At 41.9% G+C, this 25,188-nt stretch overlaps 1 protein-coding gene across 4 annotated transcripts in view; it reads right to left on the bottom strand.

Moving 5' to 3' along the window:
• Positions 1–22,301, bottom strand: part of galnt2 (UDP-N-acetyl-alpha-D-galactosamine:polypeptide N-acetylgalactosaminyltransferase 2) — a 68,751-nt gene extending 46,450 nt beyond the window's left edge. The window contains exon 1 of one of the 4 annotated variants that reach the window (XM_019359552.2): positions 20,602–22,301. In XM_019359552.2, coding sequence (XP_019215097.1) covers positions 20,602–20,697 — 96 coding nt within the window. In that variant the 5' untranslated portion in view covers positions 20,698–22,301. The remainder of the gene's footprint in view (positions 1–20,601) is intronic. The other 3 variants (XM_019359561.2, XM_005458945.4, XM_003454487.5) reach the window with 3 other exon arrangements.
• Positions 22,302–25,188: the final 2,887 nt, after the last annotated feature.

Genomic DNA, 25,188 nt, shown 5'->3' with positions numbered 1-25,188 from the left:
AAGAGTCCTCTGAGATTTTAGCCCATATTGACGTGACAGCCTCACACTATTCCTGCAGATTTGTGGGCTGCACATCATCTGTAGCCTCAGTCTCCTGAAACCTGGTGTGGTCTTCTGTGGTTGTAGGCCATCTGCTTCAAGGTTTGACATGTTGTCTGTTAGTAATGAGTGGTTATCTGATTTACTGTCACCTTTCTATCACCTCAAAGCAGTCTTGCCCTTTTACTCTGACATCAATAAAGCATTTTGACCCAGTAAACTGCTATAGTTCATCTAATAGATGATTTTGTGAGAAAATGCCAGTAAAATACTCAGACTTGCCCATCTTCCACCAACAGCCACACCATGCTCAAAGTCACTTAAATCACACTTATTCCCAATTTTGATGCTCGGTCTGAACCTCAGGAGGTTGTGTTGACCCAAATTGCTGCCCTGTGATTTACTTCCATTAATAGGTACTCAAACAGGTGTAACTGTTGAAAAAAGTAACTGGTGAGTTTATAAATCTGTGCCATTAACCAGTAAAACCCTCGGTATAGTTAATGTAAAATGAAATTGTTGGTGAAACTTCCTTGTAAAGTGTGTAATCATGCCGCCCTGTTCCTTGTGTCTGTTCTAGTTTTCGTGGATAATGTGAGTCTTCTTCTTCTCCTTCTCCTTCTTCTTCTTCTTTCTGTGTCACTGACACATGTAGCCCTGATGTGCCCTCTTTGATGTGTGCGTGTCACGTTTCTGTGCGAGTCCTAAACGCGGCAGGATGGTGACACCAGCTCCGGCTTGTGTTACCGTAAAACTTTACCGACAAGTTCAACAGGCTGGAGTTACAGAAGGGGAACAGATGTAAGGCCTTTAATGAAGGCTAATTACACACCCAGCTCTTGTTCTGTAGCTTTTTCTGGCACACACAAACTTTTTTTTCCCCTTCTTTTAAACAAATTGCTGCTCTCATCGTGCGGCTCTCCCCGAGGACATTTATGTGTCTCATTTTGACTGATGAGCTATAGTTTTAGTAACCGGACTGTGACTTATTACAGACATTTATCAAACCGTTTATATGACCTGCTATGGAGGTTTTGGGGGTTGTTCTGCTTTGAGAATGTATTGTTCACACTTTGGTTCAGTTATGATGAAAATTTGCCCGAGGACTTCTTATGTGTGTAAATAGGTTAAACAGCTTAATACTGCCCTTGAGCTGAGTTTTCTTTTTTAAAGATCATATAAATTGATATTTGAAATGTAAACTATCTAACAATACAACCAAACCTCCAGAAAGTTTCACAACTCGTAAAGAGATTACATTTCAAAAGTCTCATTTATAACAGCGACGGGGTTATGACAATAACTCCCAGCATGACCAACAAAACTAATCAAAGCTTTGCTCAACAACCCTAAAACCACCTCACCATCAACTGATCATCAGCAAAGACATTATAAAATAGAAGTCAAAGAATCCTGTCAAGCTTCATTTATTCTTCCGTGTTGGCTCTATAGATCCTACAAAGTCGCCTACGCAAACAGTCGATGCCTTAGCCGGCATTTATGTGTGTGCGTGGTGTGCCTGTGCTGCTCTGCAATTTTGGACCCAAAAATACTAGCTGGCAGTGGAGTTTACTTCTTTGGATTGATCCGCTCTCTTCCAGTTGATTGGAAAAATGCTGGAAGCAGAAAAAACCACACCAAACAAGCCGATCACACCCATTACATCACATTTTACCTTTCCTTTATTTGTATTCATATAGCACTTTTCCAAACAAAGCTAAAATGCTACAAAAAAAGTTTGAAAAATGGAATATATTAAAAGGGAATTAAAAACAGCAATTACTAACCAGCACACACAATACCAAGAGGTAGATAAAAACATTAGATGTCATGAAAAGAAACACAATAAAAATCTGTTTTAAGAAGAAATGTAAAACAGGCTACAGAGTTTGCCCATCTGAGAGTTTCACCATCGCGGAGCACAACCTGCAAAGGCTCGATCACCTTTAATGACTAGACGAAACTTTGGGAGCTCTGACGAGGCCACGCTTGCAGCCAGGCTCATAGGAAGTCAGCAGTCCTACTTAACTGCAGAGTTGTCAATTGTCCCATCTCTTTGACCTAAATAGGCCAGCGAGGTTGTGCATCGGTTCGAAGCAGAGCCCACACGCAGCTTTGCAGACCATCATCTAACATGTTGTTTGTTATTGTTCGTTTCACCAGGAGGCAATGCATTTAAAAAACAACCTGCAGGCTTTTTAAAAGGCTTCCCTTTTATGTTTGTGCTGTTGTTGGTCCGTATTTTCAGTTCCTGCCCAAAGTCATAACAGACAAAAAACTTCTTTGTACTGAAGTGAGAGAACTGAGCTCCTCATGCTGCCTTTTGCTCCCCGTTTTTATCTTTGATGAATTTTTCGCGCCTCTTCCTCTTCATGGTGAACTCTGCTATCGTTCTCTTTCCTGTGCAAACCCACTTTTCAACCAATCGGCATTTGATCTGCACATACAATCATCACTGTGGTCGCTGTTGACTTGTGAAGCACTTCACTGGAGCACGTAGGTTGTATATGCAAAATACTTCAATCTGCATAGCCAGACACTTTACCGTGACCCGCACTGATGATCCAAACTGAAAAACATATGAACCAGTCATGTTTACACAGCAGAGATTGCCGTATGGTGGCAAATATATCGATTCATTATGACATGAATTAGCCCAGCTTTTATTCAGGACCCTGGAAGGTTGAAGACTGTGGCAGGATTCTGGATTTAGCCACGTAATGTTGTTTGCTGTGCTCCTTTCTAGCAAGAATGAACGAAGATGTGGGAGAAAACAGTACTGCATCTACACGGGAAGAGTCGACAGTCTAGGTTCAGCTACAAGTTAAATAATTCAGTGCCAGCGAGCGTACAGACATTTTACTTTCAAGACCAGGATCCAACAGCAGAAGAATAACAAGTTTAATTTCGTTTCTAGTGTGCTGCTGTGTGAGACCTCAGTGATCTGCCAACAATAGAAAGCCAGAAAAAAAAATTCTCGGGTGCCACAATTTATCTCAATCCTTCCATTTGAGTTTTGAAACTATAATTCCATTTTGCTGTGCTCATACATTTTAATCAGTCAGCTGACAGTATCTGTGCATGCAGACGTCGCTGCCAGCTCTTTACGGCCGCAGATCCTTGTGCCCATGAGTGAATCATTCACTGGCAGGGTGGGACAGTGAACTCTGGCCCTCGCGAACGTCACTCACTCCGCATCTGCCGTGTCGTTAATAGCTGACAGGTGAGACGTGTGTATCAGGAACAAACAAAGCTGACAGACAAAAGGTGGATGCTGCTGGAAGGAAACAGTCCACGTATCCATGGAAAGAGGACGACGCAGATGCAGCTTCAACGAGGACACCACCCGAAAAACAAGTATTCAAACCGCTTCCCAGAGCTTGGCACCAGGCAGCTACCTGCAGCTCTAACAGCACATTTGGCCTCGTCTCAAACATGACGTTACACTCCAGAGCTTCATAACATGCGAGCGAGATGGCATTAAACAATCCATTTTAAACCTAAGCTAAGGTGTAAGATGGCTTCAGCTATTCTTAGCCACTCTTGATGGGGTCTGACATAATCACGTCTGCTCCACCCCCACCGAGCTGAAAGCACAGATAAATCAAACCAACCTTTTAAGGCAGAAACACACAGAGAGACAGAAAAAAAAAAGGCACAATGCCTGCTGGCTCAAGAGCTCGGGGTATTTTGTTACTGTGGTTTCCAAAGCTCTGGGTTAAGGCCCCAAAGTGGGTCACAAGCCTGCTTATGGTGGGTCTCTGCACGCTTGAAATATTGTATCGTGCTGTCTAATTGACTCCCAGGGTGACTTACTGAAATTCTGGCATACTTCAAAAGAACAAACAAACTAAATAAATAAAAAACTAAAACAAATGGCACGAGAAAGAAAGCATGTGCACGGACAGATAAGAGTGAGAACGCAGAATCACAAAGAGCAAATAATCCTGAGGGGAAAAGAAATGAAGGAGAAGGAGAGAAATGGAGGGTGTTAGAGGCCGAGGGAAATGAATACTCTCCCATATGGCTTGTTGGAGGGAAAGTGAAATATGGCCCGAGTCAGGACAACACACACACACACACACACACACACACACACACACACACACACACACACATCTTTGTGAGAATGTTTCAAAGCTCAGCCTGCAAATTTACAGGATAAAGGAAACACTGACTGCTGAAAGTATTACAAATTACCACTAAATTGTGATAAGAACAATTCTCTCTGTATTTCTCATTATTGCTCAGCCTGCACAGTTCACCCTTCTCACACACACAGAGTCAGTTTACACTGATAAACGGTAAATGGACTGGCATCACAATAGTGCTTGTCTAGACTTTTGCACCACTCAAAGAGCTTCACGCTGCAATCCACACTCACACATTCATACATTGATTGTCTGTGACACAGACCGATACATGGGGGAAGTTTGGAGTTCTCAGTGACACTTCGACACGGCAGCTGGTGCAGACAGGGACTGAACCACCAATCTGCTGATTACTGGCTCTCCTTTAGCTACCTGAGGCCTCTGTGACAACTGTGGAAGATTTACAGTAAATCCATTATTGATGGCTGTAATTAATTAGCTTGGCAGGTTGGTCTCAATTTATTTTCACCTATAAAATTTTAAGATAAATATATAAAAAGTCATGAGTGGGATTCAGCGAACGACTTTCAGCTAGTTAAAGCAAGTTCTCAATCACTTAAGCCCACATTCAATCATATTTTTAAATTCTGGACTCTAATAGAGCAGGTTTGATTAATTCACTTAAAAATAATCTTCATTTATCTTGTACTGGGCTTTTGTAGAGCCCCAGAGTTTATTCACTGTCTAAAACGAGCTATTTTAGCTCGATTAAGGCCATCCTCCTTTGGGCCTGCATTCTGATGTCTGATGTCTCAGTCACACAGGCTAGTCTGTAACCGCCCCACCAACCTCCGGACGCAAGGAAGAAATGTTTATTCCCTGATTAGTTGAAATTGGTTGCTGGCAATCAAATTGAAATTTACTCCTAAAACTCCAGACACACAGGGCTGGAGACCAGTATTGGTTTGTCACTGGATGAAACTGGTTGCAAAAGGGTGCCAGCAATCACTTGCCAATTACTTAGGGAATTCACAATCTTCCCTAATGAGCGGCGGTTAGCAGGGAGTCACTGACTGGTCTCTAGGCCTGCATGAATAGGTCCCGAGGTGATATACTTAAGTTAATAAGTAAACTTAATAAGTCTATCACCTCTATATACCATGCTGCAAAGAGAGGAGAAGAAAAATAAAGCATTTAGACGAGTCTGAAGCCTGAGCTTCTGCTTCACAGGATTACAAAATGTACAGACCTCACTATTTCAACAAGTTTAAAATGAGCACCAAGAGTTGAAAGAGGATAAAAGTGATTTCTTCACGGTGGACAAAATTAAATTTTCTTTTAAAAAAGGCATAAAATGAAAGCTAAAAACTTAAAATGTCATGATATGACGCAAAGTGTCCTTCAGCTGAGAACCACAATTAAAAAGATAACGATTAGAGAACACTGTGTGACACTGAGCTGAAGAACTACAGTGTCATTCTATACATTGCACTGTATTAATGCAGCAATGCGAACTTAGCCTCGTTTGATACAGTATGCCCCTTGAACAAGGCAGTAATGCTACTGTGCACATTATACACAGTTTAATGTATTCAGTGCAAGCTGACACGTCTGCTTTTGTAAAGGGGGGGGGATTCTTCAGGTTTAGTGTTTGCCACTCAACTACAATGTTTTCCAGCAATGCTCATATTCCTGACTGGAACTGACGGATACAGCAGCTTATTTGCAGCAACAAAGAATTTCCTACCATGAATCACTGCGCATGAACACACAGTTACGATTGGCGCAGGTTCCACAGTCCTAAGTCAGCAGAACTAGAGGGAGAAGCTGTTACATATAAACCTCTGCTGGCATGAACTTTGGACAGAGTTTGTGTTAAAATTGAGGGTTTGTGTTAAAACAGAGGCATACTTCAGCATTATGTTAAATACAGCTATTTTTACAGGACCGCCGACAAAGGTATGCATCACCAGAGGAGCATGCCGTACGGTAGCAGTCTGTTTTTAAACACCCGACTAGCACCGCTGTCTCCGTGGGCTTTTTATTTTTTAAATGATGTGATTTTCAGACTTCAGATTTTTAACCACTTAAAGGGAAAAGTCCTATTCTTGCTGATTTTGAGCTCCCTTTTCACTGTTTTACTTTGGGAGCCTGGGTTATCCAGCTCAGATACAGATGCTTAACTTCAGGGATGAGTGGTAATATTATTTTATGAAAGAAAAAAGAAAAATCAGATTGCGTAATACATCGTAAAAACAAACATCTACTAACCCAACCTTGTCATTTCGCCCGAAAGCTGCTTTAAGACTCTTTATATATGAACGCATTAGATTCTAACATGATGGAAATACAGGAATTTAATTTTGGACAGCAGGAAAAATCTTTCCAACAGTCGTTAACGTCTGTTATTCTGGTTAAGAGCAGTGAGAAGGAGCTGGTAGAGCCGAGTCAGCACCTCTGCTTCCTGCAGCCCATTTCAACATACTGCAAAAAGACACTTTACAACCTTCTACTATTGGCCAATAACATTGCAAACTTTACAGCGGATCCTTTTTATAAGCATCTCTGTTCAGCAGTGTGTTCACTTCAGCCTCTCAGACAGGGCCACAAGGGTGGAGAGGTGATGAGAAGCAGCAGCAGCAGCACTTCTGACAAAGTGCTGTAATCTACCTGCAAGCTGCACAAGCAGCTGCACCCTATTCTCATCCACAGTTAGGAAACCGGTCATGTCTGTATTTTCTTCCCCGTGTGCAACACGAAAGAAAGCCTCATTTATTCAAACATATCTTTTCAGTTCAATTTTTTTCATATAGCACCAAATCACAGTCGCCTCAAGGTGCTTTACAGTGTAAAGGTAAAGACCCTAAAACTGAAGACAGCAGTAAGAGAGTAAAAGCATAAATAAAATGCAGATTAAAACAAGAAAAATCAATTAATGCAACATCTGAGGGCCAGAGTGCATCATGAGCACTTTTAAGAGAACAATATTTTAAGTGAGTACAGCTAAAACAAATGCCAGTTGATTATTAAATGGCCATAATGTGATGCAGAGTGAGAAATTAACACCTCCTACAAAGCACTGTTATAAAAAATCTCTCTACCCACCACCTTGGCAGGTGGCCAGACATTATTTGGACACTCGGTCCATTTCAAAAATCAGTTTCAGCGCAGGAGGAGCCTCTCTGCTCTTCAAGGTATTCACCATCGGGGGTCTCGGTCCCTTCTTTCTTTCTTTTTTTTAATGAAGAGGTTTGTTAGAGCAGCTCATAATAAAGTGTTCACACAGTGCACTGAATAAAAGTCTTCTTTCCCATCACCCTCAGGAGATCCTTCATTTTCCTTCGTCTTTTCACTTCCATCAGACTCAATCACATCTTCTTGCTCACTAACTGCTAGAAAGACAGACTTCTACAGGGGTGAAGGATACAGGATTGACATTAGCAGCCTAATGTGGTTTCAGGCTTTTTGGAGCTACAGCACATCAGAGGTAAACCAGCTCATCAGTGTATTCCATAATCAATGAAAATAATGTGTTAAGTGTATATTAAAAAATGCATTAATTGTATTAAGTTTATGATAACAGACAGTTTTTCTAGTGTTGTTGGGATGTTACTGAACCCAAAACTTAGAGATATCATATACTGTAGTCTAATGTTCTTATGGATATAATCAATGATTTAGTAATGTGTTTTTAAGGCTTGGCCCGATGGTGGAGGGTGTCCTCTTTGATGGCCTCAGGATCTCATCTCTGCTTTTGGTTCTTTTTGGCACCATCACATGGTGATCTCCAGCTCTCACTGGGGTGGTAAAGTGTCAGTTAGCACCTCCAACTCTGAGGCCATGGTTTGCAGGTAGAAAAGGGTGGAGTATGCACTCCCGAGTCTAAGATGAGGTGCTGCACCAAGTGCAGAAATCTCCATGGAGGTCTTGTTCACGACTGAGGGGAGAGTGGAGCGGGAGACTGACAGACAGATTTGTGCAGGATCAGCAGCGATGTGGGTGTCGTACCGATCTGTAGTCGTAAAGAAAGATCCAAGCATGAAAGTGAAAGTGTCACTTTCTTACTCTGTGGTAATGAGCTCCCGGTAGCACTTAAAGAATGAGGACAGAGACTCAGAGTAGAGCCGCTACTCCTCCACATCAAAAAGAGCAAGGTGGGGTGGTTTGGCCATCTCCTGAATGATGGAGTCTGGGCTTGTCCTACTGGGAAGAGGCCCAGGGCACACCCAGAACACACATGAGATTATATCTCTTGGCTGGCTTGGATATCCTTCAGTGTCCCCGCCCCGGAAGAGCTGGAGGAGGTCCCAGAGCGAGGGAGATCTGGGTTTCCCTACTAAGACTGCTGCCTCCGGAAATCCAACCCAAGGAAAGGAGCAGGAAATGGATAGATAGATTAGTAATACCTGAAAATGACAGCTAGAGTGTGCACAGGTATGTTGGCGTGTTGGCTGTCTCATTAGAACCAAATCATTATTGCCATTTAGGTGACTTTCTACATTATTTTTACTGCATCGGCTTCCTCAAAATGCCCACAGCCTCACTAGTCCAATATGCAAAGAAGATTAAAGCAACTTTATGTTAGTGTTGCTATAATTTCAGTTTAATCTTCTAGTACAAACAACTGCTTGGACTAACTTTTGTTTACTGTAATATCAGCTCACCTCGTGTCACATGATCCGGAGAGTGACTTGCTGCTTCACTTAAAATATTTGCTGCTTGTAACAGGGTCACAGTGTAAAGCTGTGCTATTGATTGTGATAGATAAAGTGCCACATCCTCATTGGCTCACTTCCTTTAAACTGCTGATAGCTAAACCATTCTTAATGTGTCAATTGTGGTTTTCTCTTCTTGCTTTTGAAAGCAGTTGTTAACAGCTGACATCCCAGTTTGCTTTCTCTCAGTCGCCTTTCTGTCTTCCCTTTATGATGAGGTGCACATTAAAAGTCACTTACATGACTCATCATCTAGGTAGACTAAACTATTGTGCATTGTTTGTAAGGGGTGAAAGTACCATCAGACCGCCTTCACTAGTTTTTGGGATCAAAGTTCAGACGCTCAGCTGATTTATTTAGACGGTTTATTTCTCAATAATTACTGGGAAATATAAATATTAAGAAAATGTAAATAAAAACAAACTTTTCATTCCAGGCCTGCAATGGCCCCACCCACCAATGAGGCCCTGCGTAGTCAGTCCCACTTTTGACCCCACCATGAGGCCCCTCTTCATGATAAACCACAGCTACCCACTGACTCCATCTCACCGCTTCTCTTTGTTTCACTGAGGTCAACACATCATTGGGCAATATTACATTTTTGCATTATTATTAATTAACGGCATAAAAAACATCTGATGTAAATTGGAGACAATATTTCTTGGATCAAATTGGATTTTTAATCTCCATGTCAGCAGTCTTTACAACAAACTTAATTTACTATTATAATAACTGTGATATTAGTTTTCCAGATGTTCCCCAAATATTTGAAAAAAAAAGTTGCCTGCAGCTCATTTGGGGCTGAGGCTGACAAACAATGGCAGCATCGGGATCCTGTCACCCAAATGTGACAGACCTCAAACCACACACATCTACTGTAAACGCTTACAGATGAGGAAGAGCTGGGTGACTACAATAAAAGTTTGCCTGTATTTCAATCCAGCCTGGGTTGCATTTAAAATTTGATTTGTAATAGACAGAAACTAACAGCCAAAATCAAAGCAACCCCCCCCAAAAAACAAGCAGAACTAAAATCTAATCTACAAACCTGACACACACTTCCCTGATGAGAACACAGTTTTTCTTCTATTTACTTCAATTTTTAAATATGTCAGAGATGCATACATGAATGAATTTATGGATAAGATCATAGACTGAAGTTCTTTACTCTTAAAAAGGCAATTACAGGTTGAGAAGTCAAACTAAACATGTCCAAAAGAAACGGTAGCGCGCTTCACTAGGGCAGCGTCTCAGTTTGAATCCAGGAAAAGAAGGCATTTAATTCAACAGGATTAAAGAGCAGCTACATTAAAACAGAAACATCAGAAAGCTTACAGATGATCCGAGTCCGTACGCCTGATCGTTTACTCTGCAAATTTATGCAAAAATATAAACACGGAGCATCATTAAAACATTATTACAGTCCAGTGCAGCAGCTAAAATGCCATAAAGGGTTTGGATTTTGTTACATTTCCATTTATGTAATACCTGTAAAATATATTTGAATATCTCTGCCACAAAAATATGGGCAAAGGCTAAATGCCATGACCATCTGAGCTCCACATCAGGCCTGTTTGGATAGCATAGCCAGATAACCGGATTCCACATTAAAGACTCGCGGTTCTGAAAACATCAACGTCAATGTTGTGACGCAGCTACAATCTCTCTGTGACATACTGAATAAAAGGGGGGGGGGCTGCTCTCTTTTCTCTTGATGTTCAAATAAAAACCAGCTCTTTGAAAAGCTCTCGTCTCAGAGCTGGTCCCCCGAACAATGGATATCTTCATTCCTTTCAACTTTTCCGTAAAAGCTCGTTGTCTGCCAGCGAAAAGAAAATCATCATAAGGAGAAAACAATCCAGTTTTGGAGCACACTCGCAGATGCAACATGCTGTTGTGCTGAACCACAGGACCCTACTAATCACCGAGGGGGGCAATACAAAAAGATGAAAACAGACCTTAAGCCACAGATCAGGTTGTAATAAAGCTATCTGCCAACAGATGAATAACCACTTAAAATCGACAGATATAAACTGCTTTGCCACTGCAGTGCTGTTAAGAAAGCTTTTTTACTTTTTTGATGGCCATCACTTTTTCTCCTTGTATCTCCACAACTGTCTGGCTATTCCCTGCAGTCTTTAGTCAGGCTTTCAGACATTACACGTCATGACTAACCCCTTCTGAGTGGGATAAAATAAAAGCTGCTTTTCCACTTGTATCATCAGTCTTCTTCTTCCATCTCTCCATAATCACTCCCTTTTCTTTGTCCTTTGGGAAGGATTTAAGCTCATTCTCTACGAATGCTACGCCTATCAGGAGTTTCCATTCTCACGCGGCACATGTGCAACTTCAAATAATAATTTATGCTGGCTCGGGGCTTTTGGGAAATGAAAACCACAGTTTACTTGACTCCATGTATAACTGGCAGTCAACAGCGATCGGTAAGTTGAAATCTTACTGAATGCTTCAGCAATATGATTCTGAAATATTTGAGTGGAATTACACAATCAGAAATCAGACACACAAATAAACTGTCAGACGGTAAATGTAGCGTACTGTAGGAAATAAACATAAACACAGCCGTGGGCATTTATGGGACAACGGAAGAGTTTGACAGAAGAGCAACTGTTGCTGTGGTGAATGCTGCAAACGGTTTATGAGGAGAAGTTTCCGAAGAAAGCTGTTGGGAGCTTTGTGTGTTTGTCAGACTTTGAGTATTTATCTAAGGGAGGCGTAGTTTTTTTAACTGTGTTTAATGAGCAGCAGCTAATGTAAACTCCAGTCTAGTAACTCCAGGTAGTAGAGCTTCTAAGAAGTGACAAAATAATACAGACAGTGGACCTGGTGCAGTCAATGAGGCTCAACTAAAAGTCCAGCTGCTCACTCCTTTCTGTGGCATGTTTTATACTTATCATTTAAGGATAAATAGGCGAGATAAAACAGCCGTGATAGGTGTATCCGCCTATTTTTGGACAAGGATGTTTCCCATCATTCAACACTTCACAGGCGTGCCACTAGATAGCATCTGTTGTGATGCTATCTAGTGCTCTCCATCATCTACACACACAAACAGGCAGTTTCACCTGATTGGACAATTGCTTGAAGAGGGCTGCCTGTTCCTAAATTTCATTGCTGGCTCAAATGGAGTACCTTATTATTTACAAATTTTCCACCTCATTAGAAAAGTAGTTTTCCCTTTATTTAAACAGGAAGTTTAACTTCAAATCACATTTTTCCTGCTCCAAAATGGGGAACATTAATCTAATGTGTTTTTTCAATGGAGAGAGAAACCAGATTTCCTGAGGAGAGCATGCAAACTCCACCCAGAATGGCCCAGGTTCAAACTCAGGACCCACAGTGGTGCCATACGGTCACACCGAAATGTGTTTCTGGAAACATTTGATGTGTTATGCTGGATTCATGGTGTCTGCTTGTGTAGGTACGTAGCTACACAGGGTGAAGGAATACAGGGGTGCTTGTGTTCAGTTCTTCAAAGAATCAGCAGCACTTAGCTCAGTGTGGATGTGTGGGTCAAATGCTGATTGGTTGAAGAGTGGGCCGGAACAGGAAAGGCAGTGAGAGCAGAGGGTGAAGTGTGAAAGAACATCTGAGATCCTAAAAACATCATGGAAAGCACAGAGTAGCTACAGTGGACAGTTTTCATTGTTTTTATACACCGAGTTTCACCTCAGCTCTTTGTGTGTTATAACTTTGCTCTACTCCATTGCTCGCCGAGTAGCCTACAAACTGGTTGTTCCACAGATTTTTGACAGTGGCCCAGATGGCACTAAACAGATATAGTATGCATGCAACAGTCCACAAAGCTCTCCGTACAATCAATGCACAACTATCTACAACTATGCCCGTTTATGCTGGAGCTAAATCATCTCTGTTTTTGATCAACTATGGCTGGTTTCAAACAGAGTTCCTGGATCCTCGTGTTGCAATGCAAACCTCAGATTTGCAAAAATTTGCCTACAAGCACAGTGAGATGCCACCACAGTGTACTGCACAGCTCAAAGGTTTGAGATCTAACTAATTTTCATATTAGATGAAGATAACCCAGTTAAATATAAAATGCAGTTTTTAAAATTATGATTTCATCTATTAAGGGGGGAAAAAAATATGCAAACCTCCCTGGCCCTGTGTGAAAAGATAATTGCCTCCTAAACTTAATAACCGATTGTGCTACCATTGGCAGCAACGACTGCAGTCAAGCGTTTGTGAATGCTGGCAACGAGTTTTTCACATCACTGTGGAGAATTTTGGCCCACTCGTCTTTGCAGAATTCTTTTAATTCAGCCACACTGGAGGGTTTGAGAATGAACGGCCTGCTTAAGGTCATGCCAAAGCATCTCAACCAAACTTCATTTTGTTTGAAGTGTTTTTGGGCAAATGTAAGACAAGCCTTTGTGTTCTCTCTCTCTCTCTTTTTTATTGTTCAGCGGTGAACTCTGACCATAACAGTGGCGAGTGAGGCCTGCAGTTCTTTAAATGTTATTCTGGGTTCTGTTTGTGACCTCCTGGATGCATCAATGAGCTCTCGGGGAGTGAATCTAACGTTCTTGGGACAGGTAGGTATGGATAGCTTTTTCCCCTTAATAAATGAAATCATCATTTAAAACCTGCACTGAAATACACTGTATTTACTCAAGTTATCTTTGACCACTATTAGCATTTGTTTGCTCAGAAACATGTAAGTAACATGACAAATATACAAAAAAAAAGTAACAACACTAAGAAATCAGGAAGAGGGCAAATACATTTTCACATCCTTGTATCTGTGGATGTTCCGCTACAGCAGCACTTTCTCTCCTGAGACTCTAAACGTGTAAGCTTAACGTGATTTTAAAACCGCTTTGGTTCAAAGAGTGTTTGTCTTTGACTGTTCCCTCGGAAAATAAACCAACAAAAAACAGTCGTGACACAACTTCTTCTTTGGTGTTTCTATTTCCACCCCGAATCACTTGAGCACCTGTCAGAAGTGATCATTATTTAAAAAGAGAGCTCACTCGGTCAATACTTCAAACAAAAACCGTATATCTGAAAAGCATTCGGTACCCAGGGATTCCCGGCTTAATTTAAGCCTTTTATCGATTGCTCTATGGAACTGCATTTAGTTAGTTAGCAACAACAGATCTGCACGGTGGCTGAAATTACATTGTATTTTGGCATTATAAAAATATCGAGCTGCCTCAAGTGGTTTTAAAGCCACAGGTCTTTAAGCTAGATGATTGTATTGCAGTTATATAAAGCAGCAGGAACTCCAACACGTTATCATTATTATGAGGGACGCAGTGTGTGTGCGTGTGCACGCAGATTTCACTCAATCTTATGTTACAGATGCTGGTCTGTTTACGTGTGCGTACAGTGTTGTGTCTTCAGCAGACGGTGCGGGCTCGTGTGCAGCGGAGCAGAGGTCAGCGTCTTTCATCTGCATATGAAGACAAAACACAAGTGCGATCCAACATCATCGCCATCTTCGCCCTCGCCGAAAGCGCGATTTGCCTCTTCTCCATTTTTTTTTCTAGCGTTTTCCGCTTTAAAAACAACAAAGCGCTCAGAGCGAGTGAAGCAAAGCTTACCCTCGATGAGAGACAGACGCATTGATAAAGCCGAAGTTTGAAACAGGCACAGGCAGGCAGAGGCTGAACGCCTACAGCTGCAGATAACAGAGACTGCAACTTTCAGTCAGCCGCGATCCCCGCTGAGCTAATTCATTTAGGTTCGCTGGAGGAATAACTCATTCCAAAAGGCTACCTGCAAATCTCAAGGCCCGATGCACCTTTGGGTAAAAGCAGAGCTCCATAGCAACTGTGTGGATGTGCGGATGAATGAATCTGGCATTACTGTTTACAGCATGTGTTTGTGATTTGCTCCCACACAGTCCCTCTTCTGCTTTTCCCCTGTTCTGTCACTAATTTAAGACACACAGGTTGAACCGTTTCGATAGGTGCGGGTCACAGACTTCATCTTAAGAACAACTCTTTGATAAATCCAATTACCGTCTGTCTGGAGCTTTTCTCCAACAGATAATAACTTCCTTAATAAAGCCTGCGTTTGCTGCTTTTTCCTGCAGTGCGGTGCCACCCTCCTCTATCAGCCATTTAGCTTTGCTCGCACCCCACTGATTAGCAGGAAAACAAGACTCGGTAAGAAGCTGGCTCCTCGAGAGCTGGCAGGAAGAAAAACCTTCTTAGGTCTGTCCAACAGAGAAGACTTTAATGGGGTATCCTGGTGAGGCAGCAGGCTCGTGTTTGCAACATTATCCTCCTGTGTGCAACAATGCGCTCGCAGATATGAGGGTTTGTACCACATCCAGCTGCTAGGAGACTCCTGAAGTTCCCCGCCGTAGTACATACTGTAGTGAGTGAGTATGGGAAAAGAAAAGAGAGTACCCGCTATGCTACAAACTAGGATAAGAGAGATTTCACAGTTATTATCACAGAAAAAGCTGATTTTCTTTTTTACATTTCCAACTGTAGGAGGCTGATAACACAAATTACTACACTTTTCCAGAAATGACAGGATAATGCTTTTAAAGTACAAATGAGGTTGTACAACGTTCATGGGAGGGTAGCACACAGCAGCTTCCTGTCAGCTCCTCAGTGCTGACATGTTTCTGACGTGTTGATTACAGACTGCAAAACGAAGACGTCAGACACCTAGAAGTGAAGTTTGTGCACACCTGAATCACATGCACGCCCCTTTTTTCCTCTACTCTGTGCCTCAGACATAATAATCAGCTGTGATGACGCCGAGTATTTCCCTCTCTCCCTTCAAACAACTCTGCTCAATACCAGCAGAATTGCTAATGGCTGAATATTAAAAGAAAAATCAATGTTCCCACGGCTGGACCTCAATATCTTGGATCAAAAAAACAACAGGCACATTTTGTCCAAAGGTTTTTCTCTTGGAACATTGTGAAATTTCAGGGGGCTTTTTTTTCCTTTCTTTTTGCTCTATCAAATAATGCGTGCAAGCAATTTGTCAGAGATGACCACATTAATTTTTGCTTCCAACACCGTGATATTGGCTTACAGGCACTGATACTGTGCTCAGAAAGTCTTTAAACTGGCATACACGAGCTGACAAGAGACACATTCTTCCAAATACGGGACTTTTCAGCTGATAATAAAGGAAATGCTATTTGCCAAGAGCTTTGATCTACACCACAGTATCATGACAGAGCTGAAAAAGCCAGCTGAACTAATTCCTCTGGCAGAGACGCCGTCTTTCAGATTATTCAAGAGTGGGCATTTGAATTAGTTGCCATGATAGTCCGAGTCCTACTCTTCATGCTGGCAGGATGCTGAATTCACCTCAAGGTGCTTGTGAGCACCAATAACACAATAACGTGTAGCTTGTTGGATGCAAGCAGTATGTGTTACAAATAAGAGGGGGTGGTGAGATGCATATAAATATCTTGTGTTTTTGTGAGCTAGAAAGGTTGCTCTGAAGTCTCACGTTGCACCGCTCAACACTGCATCGACATCTGCCGGTTGCCCTTATCTCAATTTAATTAAAAACGTGACCCAAAGAAACACCAGCAGGTACCGAGGAAGTCACTGTGACATTTTATAAAGCGATTGCAGGTTAACTGGCAAGACTTTGCAATCAGCACTTTGGGCTCTCTGATCATAATTATTAAGCATTTTATGTGTTTTTAAACACACTTCACACGCAAAAAAAGAATGATATGATCCTGAAAGTTAATAAGAGCAGTTACAAATTTCAAAATCACAGCTAAGAAAACATCCGTGGTCTTGTTAGCAATTTGCTGCCACCTCCATTAGTCTCTTCTTACGTCACAAAGAGTTGACATACAGGTTTAGCCACTCCCTGCATGAGTCTACTCAAACACCAACCAGAACAAGTGTTTTATGGCCATGGCGGAGAAATGAGGGGAAGGCTTGATTGCTGCAGCCTTCAGGGGCACTACTTTGTAGTTATACACACAGTTTAACACAGGGTCTGTTCTGTATTGGTGTAAACAGCCTTTCAGCAAATAAAGGCTGAATAATAGCATTAGGTGAATGCATTCAAATCATATGCTAATTAGCAATGTGTCCATCTAGCTTTTGTTTATTTAACCATGAGAAGCTGCTGGCTCCGGGTTACAGCATGCTAGTCTGATTAAAGCTATAATACTGAAGAGATATGTCAAGTTAGAGGTGTCATGATAGCTGTGTACTGTATGATATTTGAAACTAAAATATCAGTGCCATTGATGTACATATAATGTAACTAATTTTTTGTATACATTTGTAAAGCCCAGTTCAATTCTTCTATTTTATTTTATTTTATTTTATTTTAATGGCACCAAATCTCAACAAACGTCACCTCAAGGCTCTGCATATTGCAAAGTAACCTTAACTGGGGATTTACAGCTCTGTGGTAAATTTACACAATAGGTACACTGTAACTGCAAAACCCTCTGAAACTCTACGCCTTAACCTCACGTGCACCTCACCAGAAACTGTCGATTCTTCCCGTGCATTTCCGGATACTTCTTCACCGCAGTTTTTGAATTGATTAGTAGAGAACAGCAATCAATGCCTCATATATAAGAAAAGATATTTACAGTACCAGTACAAGGACTCACATGTGTCAGCAAATTCCTCGAGGGACAGTCACAAAAATCAGAGGGACAAATGTGTTTCTCTAAGAAAAAAAACATGACCACAACAAAGAGCGAGGACGCAGGAGGCAAGAGAGTCCCAGCTTTCTATTTAATATATTGTTGCTGGCACTGCATATAAAACATGACTACACAGTAATTAACACATAGAAATGCCCCGAAAAGGACAATGCTGTAATGGCGTGGATCACATAGGTTACATCGCAGGCGACACAGAGTTTCACAGGAGGAGCCTAAATAAGCCGTAACCCTAAAAATATCAGAGAGAAAACCCCAACCATCAGACGATCACCACCCCCGTCAGCAACACTTGGGGACAGTGGGGAGGAAGAACTCTCTTCTAACAATGAGAAACCTCCAGCAGAACCAGGGAGGGGCGGACAACACGACAAAAGACACACTGTGGAAATGCAAAGTGGTGTATAAATGCACAGAGTAAAAAGGGTGAGTGAAGAAGAAACACTGCATTGTGGGAAGCCTCCAGCAGCCTAGGTCTATTGCAGTGTAACTAAGGGAAGATTTAGGGTCACCTGATCTAACCTTAACTATTCGCTTTATTGAAAAGGAAAGTTTTAAGCCTGATCTTAAAAATAGAGAGTTAATGAACAATATTAAGGTTTAACTTGGATAAATTCTCTACACATGTGGCTACATTATCATTTTTGTGAAGCCAAACACTGACATCAGGAGAGCCTGAGTTGAAATAAATTGATTATATCTATGGAAAAAGGATTTTTCCATCTTTTCCTCCACTAATGGACTGAAACCGGTGCCCAAAAATCACTAATAAACCTAACTGTGGATTTGGGGAATTATTGCACCCCGGCCGGTAACTGTAAAATCTATGAATGTGTTATTCAATTGGTTACAAAAAAGCACATGTCCATGAAATTTAGTCCATTTTCGGAGAGTCTTGATGAAGCGTCGAGTCCATTTATTATGGAGTTTATTCCATGACAGCAAAGCGGGGAGAGAGATCATTAAATGCCTCCGCTTTCTCAGACTGAGACGGGGGGGAGATGCGATGGAAAAAACAACACTTCACCTGTGCAGCACCGCGTTTGTTTAACCAGATTAAATGTCCCTCTGTGTAAAGACACCAACCAGGTGGAGGCCATCATCCATATTAATGCCACCTGCAACCCAACACTAGTGAAAGTTTCTTATTGTGGAGTGTCACTTTGACCCCTCTAGAACTTCAAATACACACAAACACACACACAGAGTAGGGAAAGCTATCAGCCTAATGGAAAAGTAAAAGTGCTGCTAGGGTTGACTGATGCAAAGCAAACACAGAGAGACAGATAGGACAAGACAAGAGAAAGGTGGGATACACACAGGACATTCACACACATATACTCACACACACAGCCTGGAGAGGTAATAAAGGCAGTGTACTGTGCACACAACCACCCATGCAGACCACACCTCACACACACACACACACACACACACACACACACACACACACCAGAATTCACTGACTTACATTAGCACACAAGTACACACACACACACACACACACACACACACACACGAGCTGGGTGCTCTCCCAAGACAAAACAGTGTCTCACATCTATCTCAGAAGATAGGTGTAAGTTTAGCTGTGCCGTGCCTTACTCTTCATGAACATCTGGAGGTTATTTAACCTGGATTATGTACTGCTCGCATATATGGGCCAGATACTGAAATCTATGGCTCCTAAACATACACAGAGTCACACCACCAGCTGTGATGTTTCACTTTTATTGTCCGGTAGAACAGCCAGCTACATGTCTTCAGGTTATTATAGAAAATCTAGTCTAATAGCTGCTCTAATGGAGGTTATAATGTTCAGGTTTTATCAAAGTGTGTGTAGAGGTGTGCCAATTCAACTGTGTGGTCACTTTGGAGGACGCAGTTTGAGTGGCTGTTAATTTGCACTGCCTTATACTGAGAGGTGCTTCTATTAATACCAATACTAATTATCTTCTCTATTGATTAATCTGGCAGGTCATTTCTCAAGTAATCTTCCGATCTATAACACCAGATCTGATCTGGCCAGTTGGAGAGGTGATGTCTTCATGCTGTTGCCCAAGTCAAGAACTCAAGCTTTTTATAATATGTTAGGAAAAGGAGAAAGCAGCAAATTCCCATATTTGTTTCCCACTAATTATTGTTTTTCCATTATTGATTAATCTGCTGAAGTTTGGACTGTCACAGCATCTAATGACTTTATCCGGACAGCATTCCAGGACCAGGACGTGAAAAAGAGAGAATTTTGAGGAACTTTTAAGATTTTTAAACGAGAAAAGTCATAATATTTAATATCTCATTTCATCTCAAACCTCTAATATTTAACCCTCTCTGATAGGCAAGAGGTGGAGATTCACCGCAGGGCTGATGGACCGCGCTGCATCGGCTTAACTCAGTGTAAAAATGTTTTAACAGGGGGAAATCTGTGCAGCACAGGGGGCAAAGTCTAAAATCAGAAGAAGAAATGTGTTTTAAAGACGCCGCTTTAAAAAAAAAAAAATCTCCTCCTGACAGCACAGAGCTTTAACCCGGCGTTAATCTGCACACTTCCTGATCTCTGCCTAGTTATCGGAGCAGCAGCAGCTTGTGCTGACGTGCTCTATAGGCTAACCCCCACCACCACCAGTACCTCCCCCGGCCCTGCGAGCCAGGCCAGCAGCCTTATATTAATTACAACCCCTCTGCATGCTTGATTCCGCTGTCACATCAGCCGGCACCGGCACCGTGAAGTGGTGAGCTGGGCTGCCTGGTGCAGACGCGCTCCGAGCCCCGGCACAGCGGGAGGTCTGTGCACGCCGACCAGACAGGGAGCGAGCGAGCGAGCGAGCCAGCCAGCCAGCCCCCGCTACCCTTGTCCACACTCATCTCCAACCAAATCAATGCCTCGCCACTGATACGAGCAGGCCTTTTTTCCCTTTTTTTTTCTTTTTTAAAAAATATCTAATTCCTCTCTGCATCGTGCAGCCGCAACCCCCCCGAGCCCCCAGAAAGGAAGAAAAGAGGCTCAACAGCGCCGAATCACAGCGCTCCATCTTCGCTTTGTCCTGGAAGAAAACCTCCACACGGACACAAAAAAGCAGTCGAGGAAAGGAAATCCTACCTTTCCACCCAACGCTGTCCCCGAGTAGAAGTAGTAGGCTATGCCCAGCACCCACAGCACGGCAAAGCACAACAATATCCTTGATTTCCTCCGCATGGCTGCCTGGTTTTTGCGTCCGCCCGCCCGTGTGTGCGCTTCGCGGGTCCCCCTGCTCGGCTCTCCTCTCGGCTGTGAGCGGCGGCTTGTCCCGGTCTGCTGTGTCCGTGCAGGGCGCTTCGCCGAGCGGCTTCGGCAGGCTTCGTCAGTCGATCAGGCGGAGCGGAGTGAGCAGGAAGCAGCAAGCCAACATCAGCGAGGTTAGAGGGCAAAGGCTAACCGACTCTAATCCAATCAAAACACCGGCCTGGAAGAGGGCCGGAGCCGTCAGCGAGTCAAGCTGTACCGACCGGTTCCTTACTGAAACCGAGAAACAGGGGCTGGACAGTCCCCGTAGGAAATGACTTGTAAACGTTCAGTTATGTGTCTGTGGGAGCTGTGCGAGAGGACGTGTGATCATCGTGATTTCACTCTGTGTGGAGCCGCATGCGCTCTAAGGAGACGGTAGGGGCGCCAGAGATATCCTCCCTGCTGCAAACCGGGTATAAAAACTGAAAACGAAAGCTTCCCGTTTAAATCTTTCATTGCCCTGACATGAACCGACCCATTAAAGGTAGAGACGGATTAAACAGCCCAGAGGTTTTTTTTGAAGAGTTACTTCTTTTCCATGTCTTCTTCCTGCCCATGATGTTGCAAATCGGAAGAAGTTTATTTCAGTAAAAAGATCTGGGACAGCAAAGGAACAATGGGAGCTGCATCCATTCCTTTAGATTGGTGTGAAATCCATAAAAATGAATCCCACAGTGGAACCTTTCGTGTCATTTCTCACTCATATTCGTATTTAATCTAATGAATGGTCAGAAAATAACAATACTGAGCTATTTTACAGTAAAATTAATTATTAATAATAATTTTTTCCATTAAAAATGCCAGACTTCTTCCCTTTGTAAACTTAAACTGTGATTATTTACTGCTTTTCTCCCACTTGTATCCTAATAAAGCTAAAATCTTGAGTTCCTCAACATGTGGAGCCACTTTACAATATTGAAGTGGTTCAGATCTTCCTACCTTTGATCCTCCCAGGAACATTAAAGTTCATAATTGACACCTCTTGGTCTAACAATAGGTTTTTGATTTTGAACTGCAGACAAACAATCAATTAATCCACTGATTAATCAATAACGAGATTAATCAGTTTAAGTAGAACGTCAAAGACAGTCACAGTCATTCTAAGCTTGTTAGCTGTATTTTACCTCTGTGCTCAGACCAGTCTGGATCTAGCTGGTTGGCCCGGATAAGCTGTTGAAGTTGAAATCTGGTGTTTGAAAACATCTTATCGGTTCTTTTAAATCAGTAAGCAGTGCTCATAGTGGCTTGGCTGCTTCTCAAAGGACACGTACTATAAATATAAACATGTCCATGGAAACCTCAGACGCCTGTCTGCATTCATAAAGTGACTAACTAACAGATCATCCATGCATTCAGTGACAAAAGATAAATCATGCTTAACTGGTTTCATTGAAAAACCTGATCAATCTTGTCTCCTGTATTAGCCAGAGTTTCTTTCTTTTTTTTCCCCTGCAAGGGCCGAAAAAGCAGGAAAGACTAGTTTCTTTTCTTCCTCGTTTAAGGAGCGGAGGTATGCAAACTGCATTTCGTTGCCCTGTACCTGTGCATGTGCAATGACAATAAAGTTGAATTCTATTCTATTCTATTCTATTCTATTCTATTGTGCAGCTAATGCATGTGCATGTGTCCTAGAGGAACTTGACCTCATCCATCCACTCATGCATCCATTCATCCGTCTTATTATTTTGCAAGCACGTCACAGTATGATTTTCAGTATGGTCTTTCTTAAATAGGAAGAACAATTTCAATCTTTTATATTTCCTTTTTTGCATGTCAGATATTCTTAAATGGTAAATGTATTGGTTCCCATATTGCACTTTTCTAATCTACTTGAGCACTCAGAGCACTTTATACAACATGCCTCATTCACAAGCTCTTCTTAGAGGCTGCACCAAGAAACGCAAGAAAAATAAGGGTTTTGTGAGGCATGCAAAGCTGCTTTAGTAGAGTCCAACAACAAGAATATGGATCTGGAAATGAGTATTATAGGTTCCCTTTAAAATTCCTCAAACGTGTAGTATGTCATCACCTTTCCCCAGTATCTTGAGACTAATGAGAAGAGCAGTGAAAAACGTGACAATGATGGAAGAAAATCGTGCGCTTAGACTCCTTTGCTCACAGTAAAATGCTTTCAGAGGCTTTAAGCAGCAGAAATCCATAAAACTGCAAAACTTTCAGACACAAAGAAAAGGAAACATTTGTCCTGCCTAAAATTGTTAACATTTTGAAAACACAGTTGAAATAGATTTTTCTATGGTCTGCAGCACTCAGACCAACTCTCTCTGACATCAAGCTCAGCTGGAACACCCCTGGCTAAACTAAAAGGTCTAGCTCATGTGCTGCGTGGTTCAATCTGCCTCTGACATTTTTCATTTTAATGGTGACAAAATGAGATTTTGACTGGAGAGCAAAATGCTTCTCGGTCCAAGAAAAGCAAAAAAAAAAAAAAAAGATGCTATCAATACACACACTGTGCTGTTCTCCAAAGATGTCCCAGCAGTATTACACACAGAGACAGACACACACGCACACGCAGAAAAACACACATTTACTCAGTGCTGCTCTGGCTATGGTGGTCTGAGAAGAGACTCAGTGTGTTTATGTTACCTACAGTAGTGTTAAAGTATGGATGGATGGAAGTCAAACTGAGAGAGCGGGGAGGAGGACTAAGAAGCACAGAAACAGATGTGCAAATGTAGCAGCACTGAAGTAAAAGAGGTTTTTATGCTTTGCCCTTTTGCCTCCGATGCCCTGATTAGCTCTTATGAGAATCTCAAGTTACCCCTGAAGGGGTCAGTTTGGCTCTAGGATTTCAGATAAAGATCAGCAGCAACAAGTGACATCTTTTTGGCTTTGATCGTGGCTGTGAAGCTGTTATGCAGCAAGAAAATGTCATGTCTAACTCTGTTAAATCATGTTGTTGTCTTCTTGGTCTTATTTTTTTTAAAGGCCTGTGCAGCAGCCATTAAACAAGAACAAGTGTGGTGTATTTTATCATTTTATGTTATGTTAATATTATTAATACACAGGAACTTAATTATATGCAAATTACAGTCTGTTTTGGCTTTTGGATTAAAGCTGAAATCTAAAAACTGTAATTAAAGGGTCAGTGAAACATGACCGAAACCATCCGAGGGAAGTTTTTAATTTTGCAAAATAAGCCACATTTAATGGGCAAATTTCCAAAGATGGCAACAATATGATAACAGGAAGTAAAATTCCAGGCTTTCTTTATTAGTTAAATCTAATGTTATAAACACAGAGGATAAAGAGTTGCACGAAGAATAACAGTCAGAGGATTAAGTGCAACCAAATTACAGCCTCCTAATTTTGTTCATTGTTTCTATGATTAGAGCTCTTTTGTTTCCACAAGTTCACCCCCCTGTGTTTGTTATCACTGTATAAATAAGTGCTGAATGGATCAAACACACTGGTGTACTTCATGGTTTAGAAAAATAAGCCTCAGATTTTAATTCACATGCATTTTAAACCTGCTGTGAAGTGGCAGCGGAATATGAGCTCAGCCACTTAAAGTGCAGGTGGTTCAACATTAGCTGAGCTGGGAGGACTGTTTAAAACTTACTGCTGCCAAGAAAAAAAGGGATTTTCTTCCCCAGGTCTGGAACATGGAGGAATGGATCCAGTTTTGAAATATCCCAGTGCAACTGCCAACTATTTGTCAGACTCAGAGATGAATTGTGCAAGTATTTTTCAAGCTGTCGTGACCGGGGACTGCTTTCTTGATGACAAAGTTTCCAGATCCATCGTACTTTACTATTAATGCGTACCGATCTTTCAAGCTGACTTGCCAGAGATAAACTAAGGCCATCAGTTACTTTCAGTGTCGGCTGGCTCTTTGGGCATCTCTAGAGTCATTACAGAGAGTCTGCTTTTCTTCCAGACATATATACAGTATTTAGACAGCGATTACACGAAAAACCTGAATGCTTGACTCCCACAGTGAGGTCACATACTGCGAGGCCATGTTGTACACCTCTTCAACTGCTTGTTAACTCAAATATCTAATCAGATAATCACACGGTTGCAACTCAGTGCATTTAGATATGCAGACATAGCCCAGACAACCTGCTCAAGTTCAAACCAAGAATAGGAAAGAAAGGTGATGTCAGTGCCTTTTGAATGTAGGCTGGTTGTTGGTGCCGAACATGCTGGTCTGAGTATTTCAGAATCTGCTGATTTGCAGGGATTTTCCAACATAACCATCTCTAAGGTTTACCAAGATGGTTAATATCCTGTTAGCACCAGTTCTCTGGGTGAAAATTCCTATTTGATTTGAAGGCCTAGTTTGCCTTGAATCACTAGTTCAGGCAGATGGTGGTGGTGTAATAGTGTGAGGAATATTCTCTTGATAGACTTTGGGCCCCATAGTACCAACTGAGCACCATATGTAGCCTATCTGAG

The sequence above is a fragment of the Oreochromis niloticus genome, linkage group LG1 (assembly GCF_001858045.2).
Source record: "Oreochromis niloticus isolate F11D_XX linkage group LG1, O_niloticus_UMD_NMBU, whole genome shotgun sequence".
Classification (NCBI taxonomy): domain Eukaryota; kingdom Metazoa; phylum Chordata; class Actinopteri; order Cichliformes; family Cichlidae; genus Oreochromis; species Oreochromis niloticus.
The sequence above is the reverse complement of the archived record's forward strand: the minus strand, read 5'-3'. Positions and strand labels throughout refer to the sequence as shown.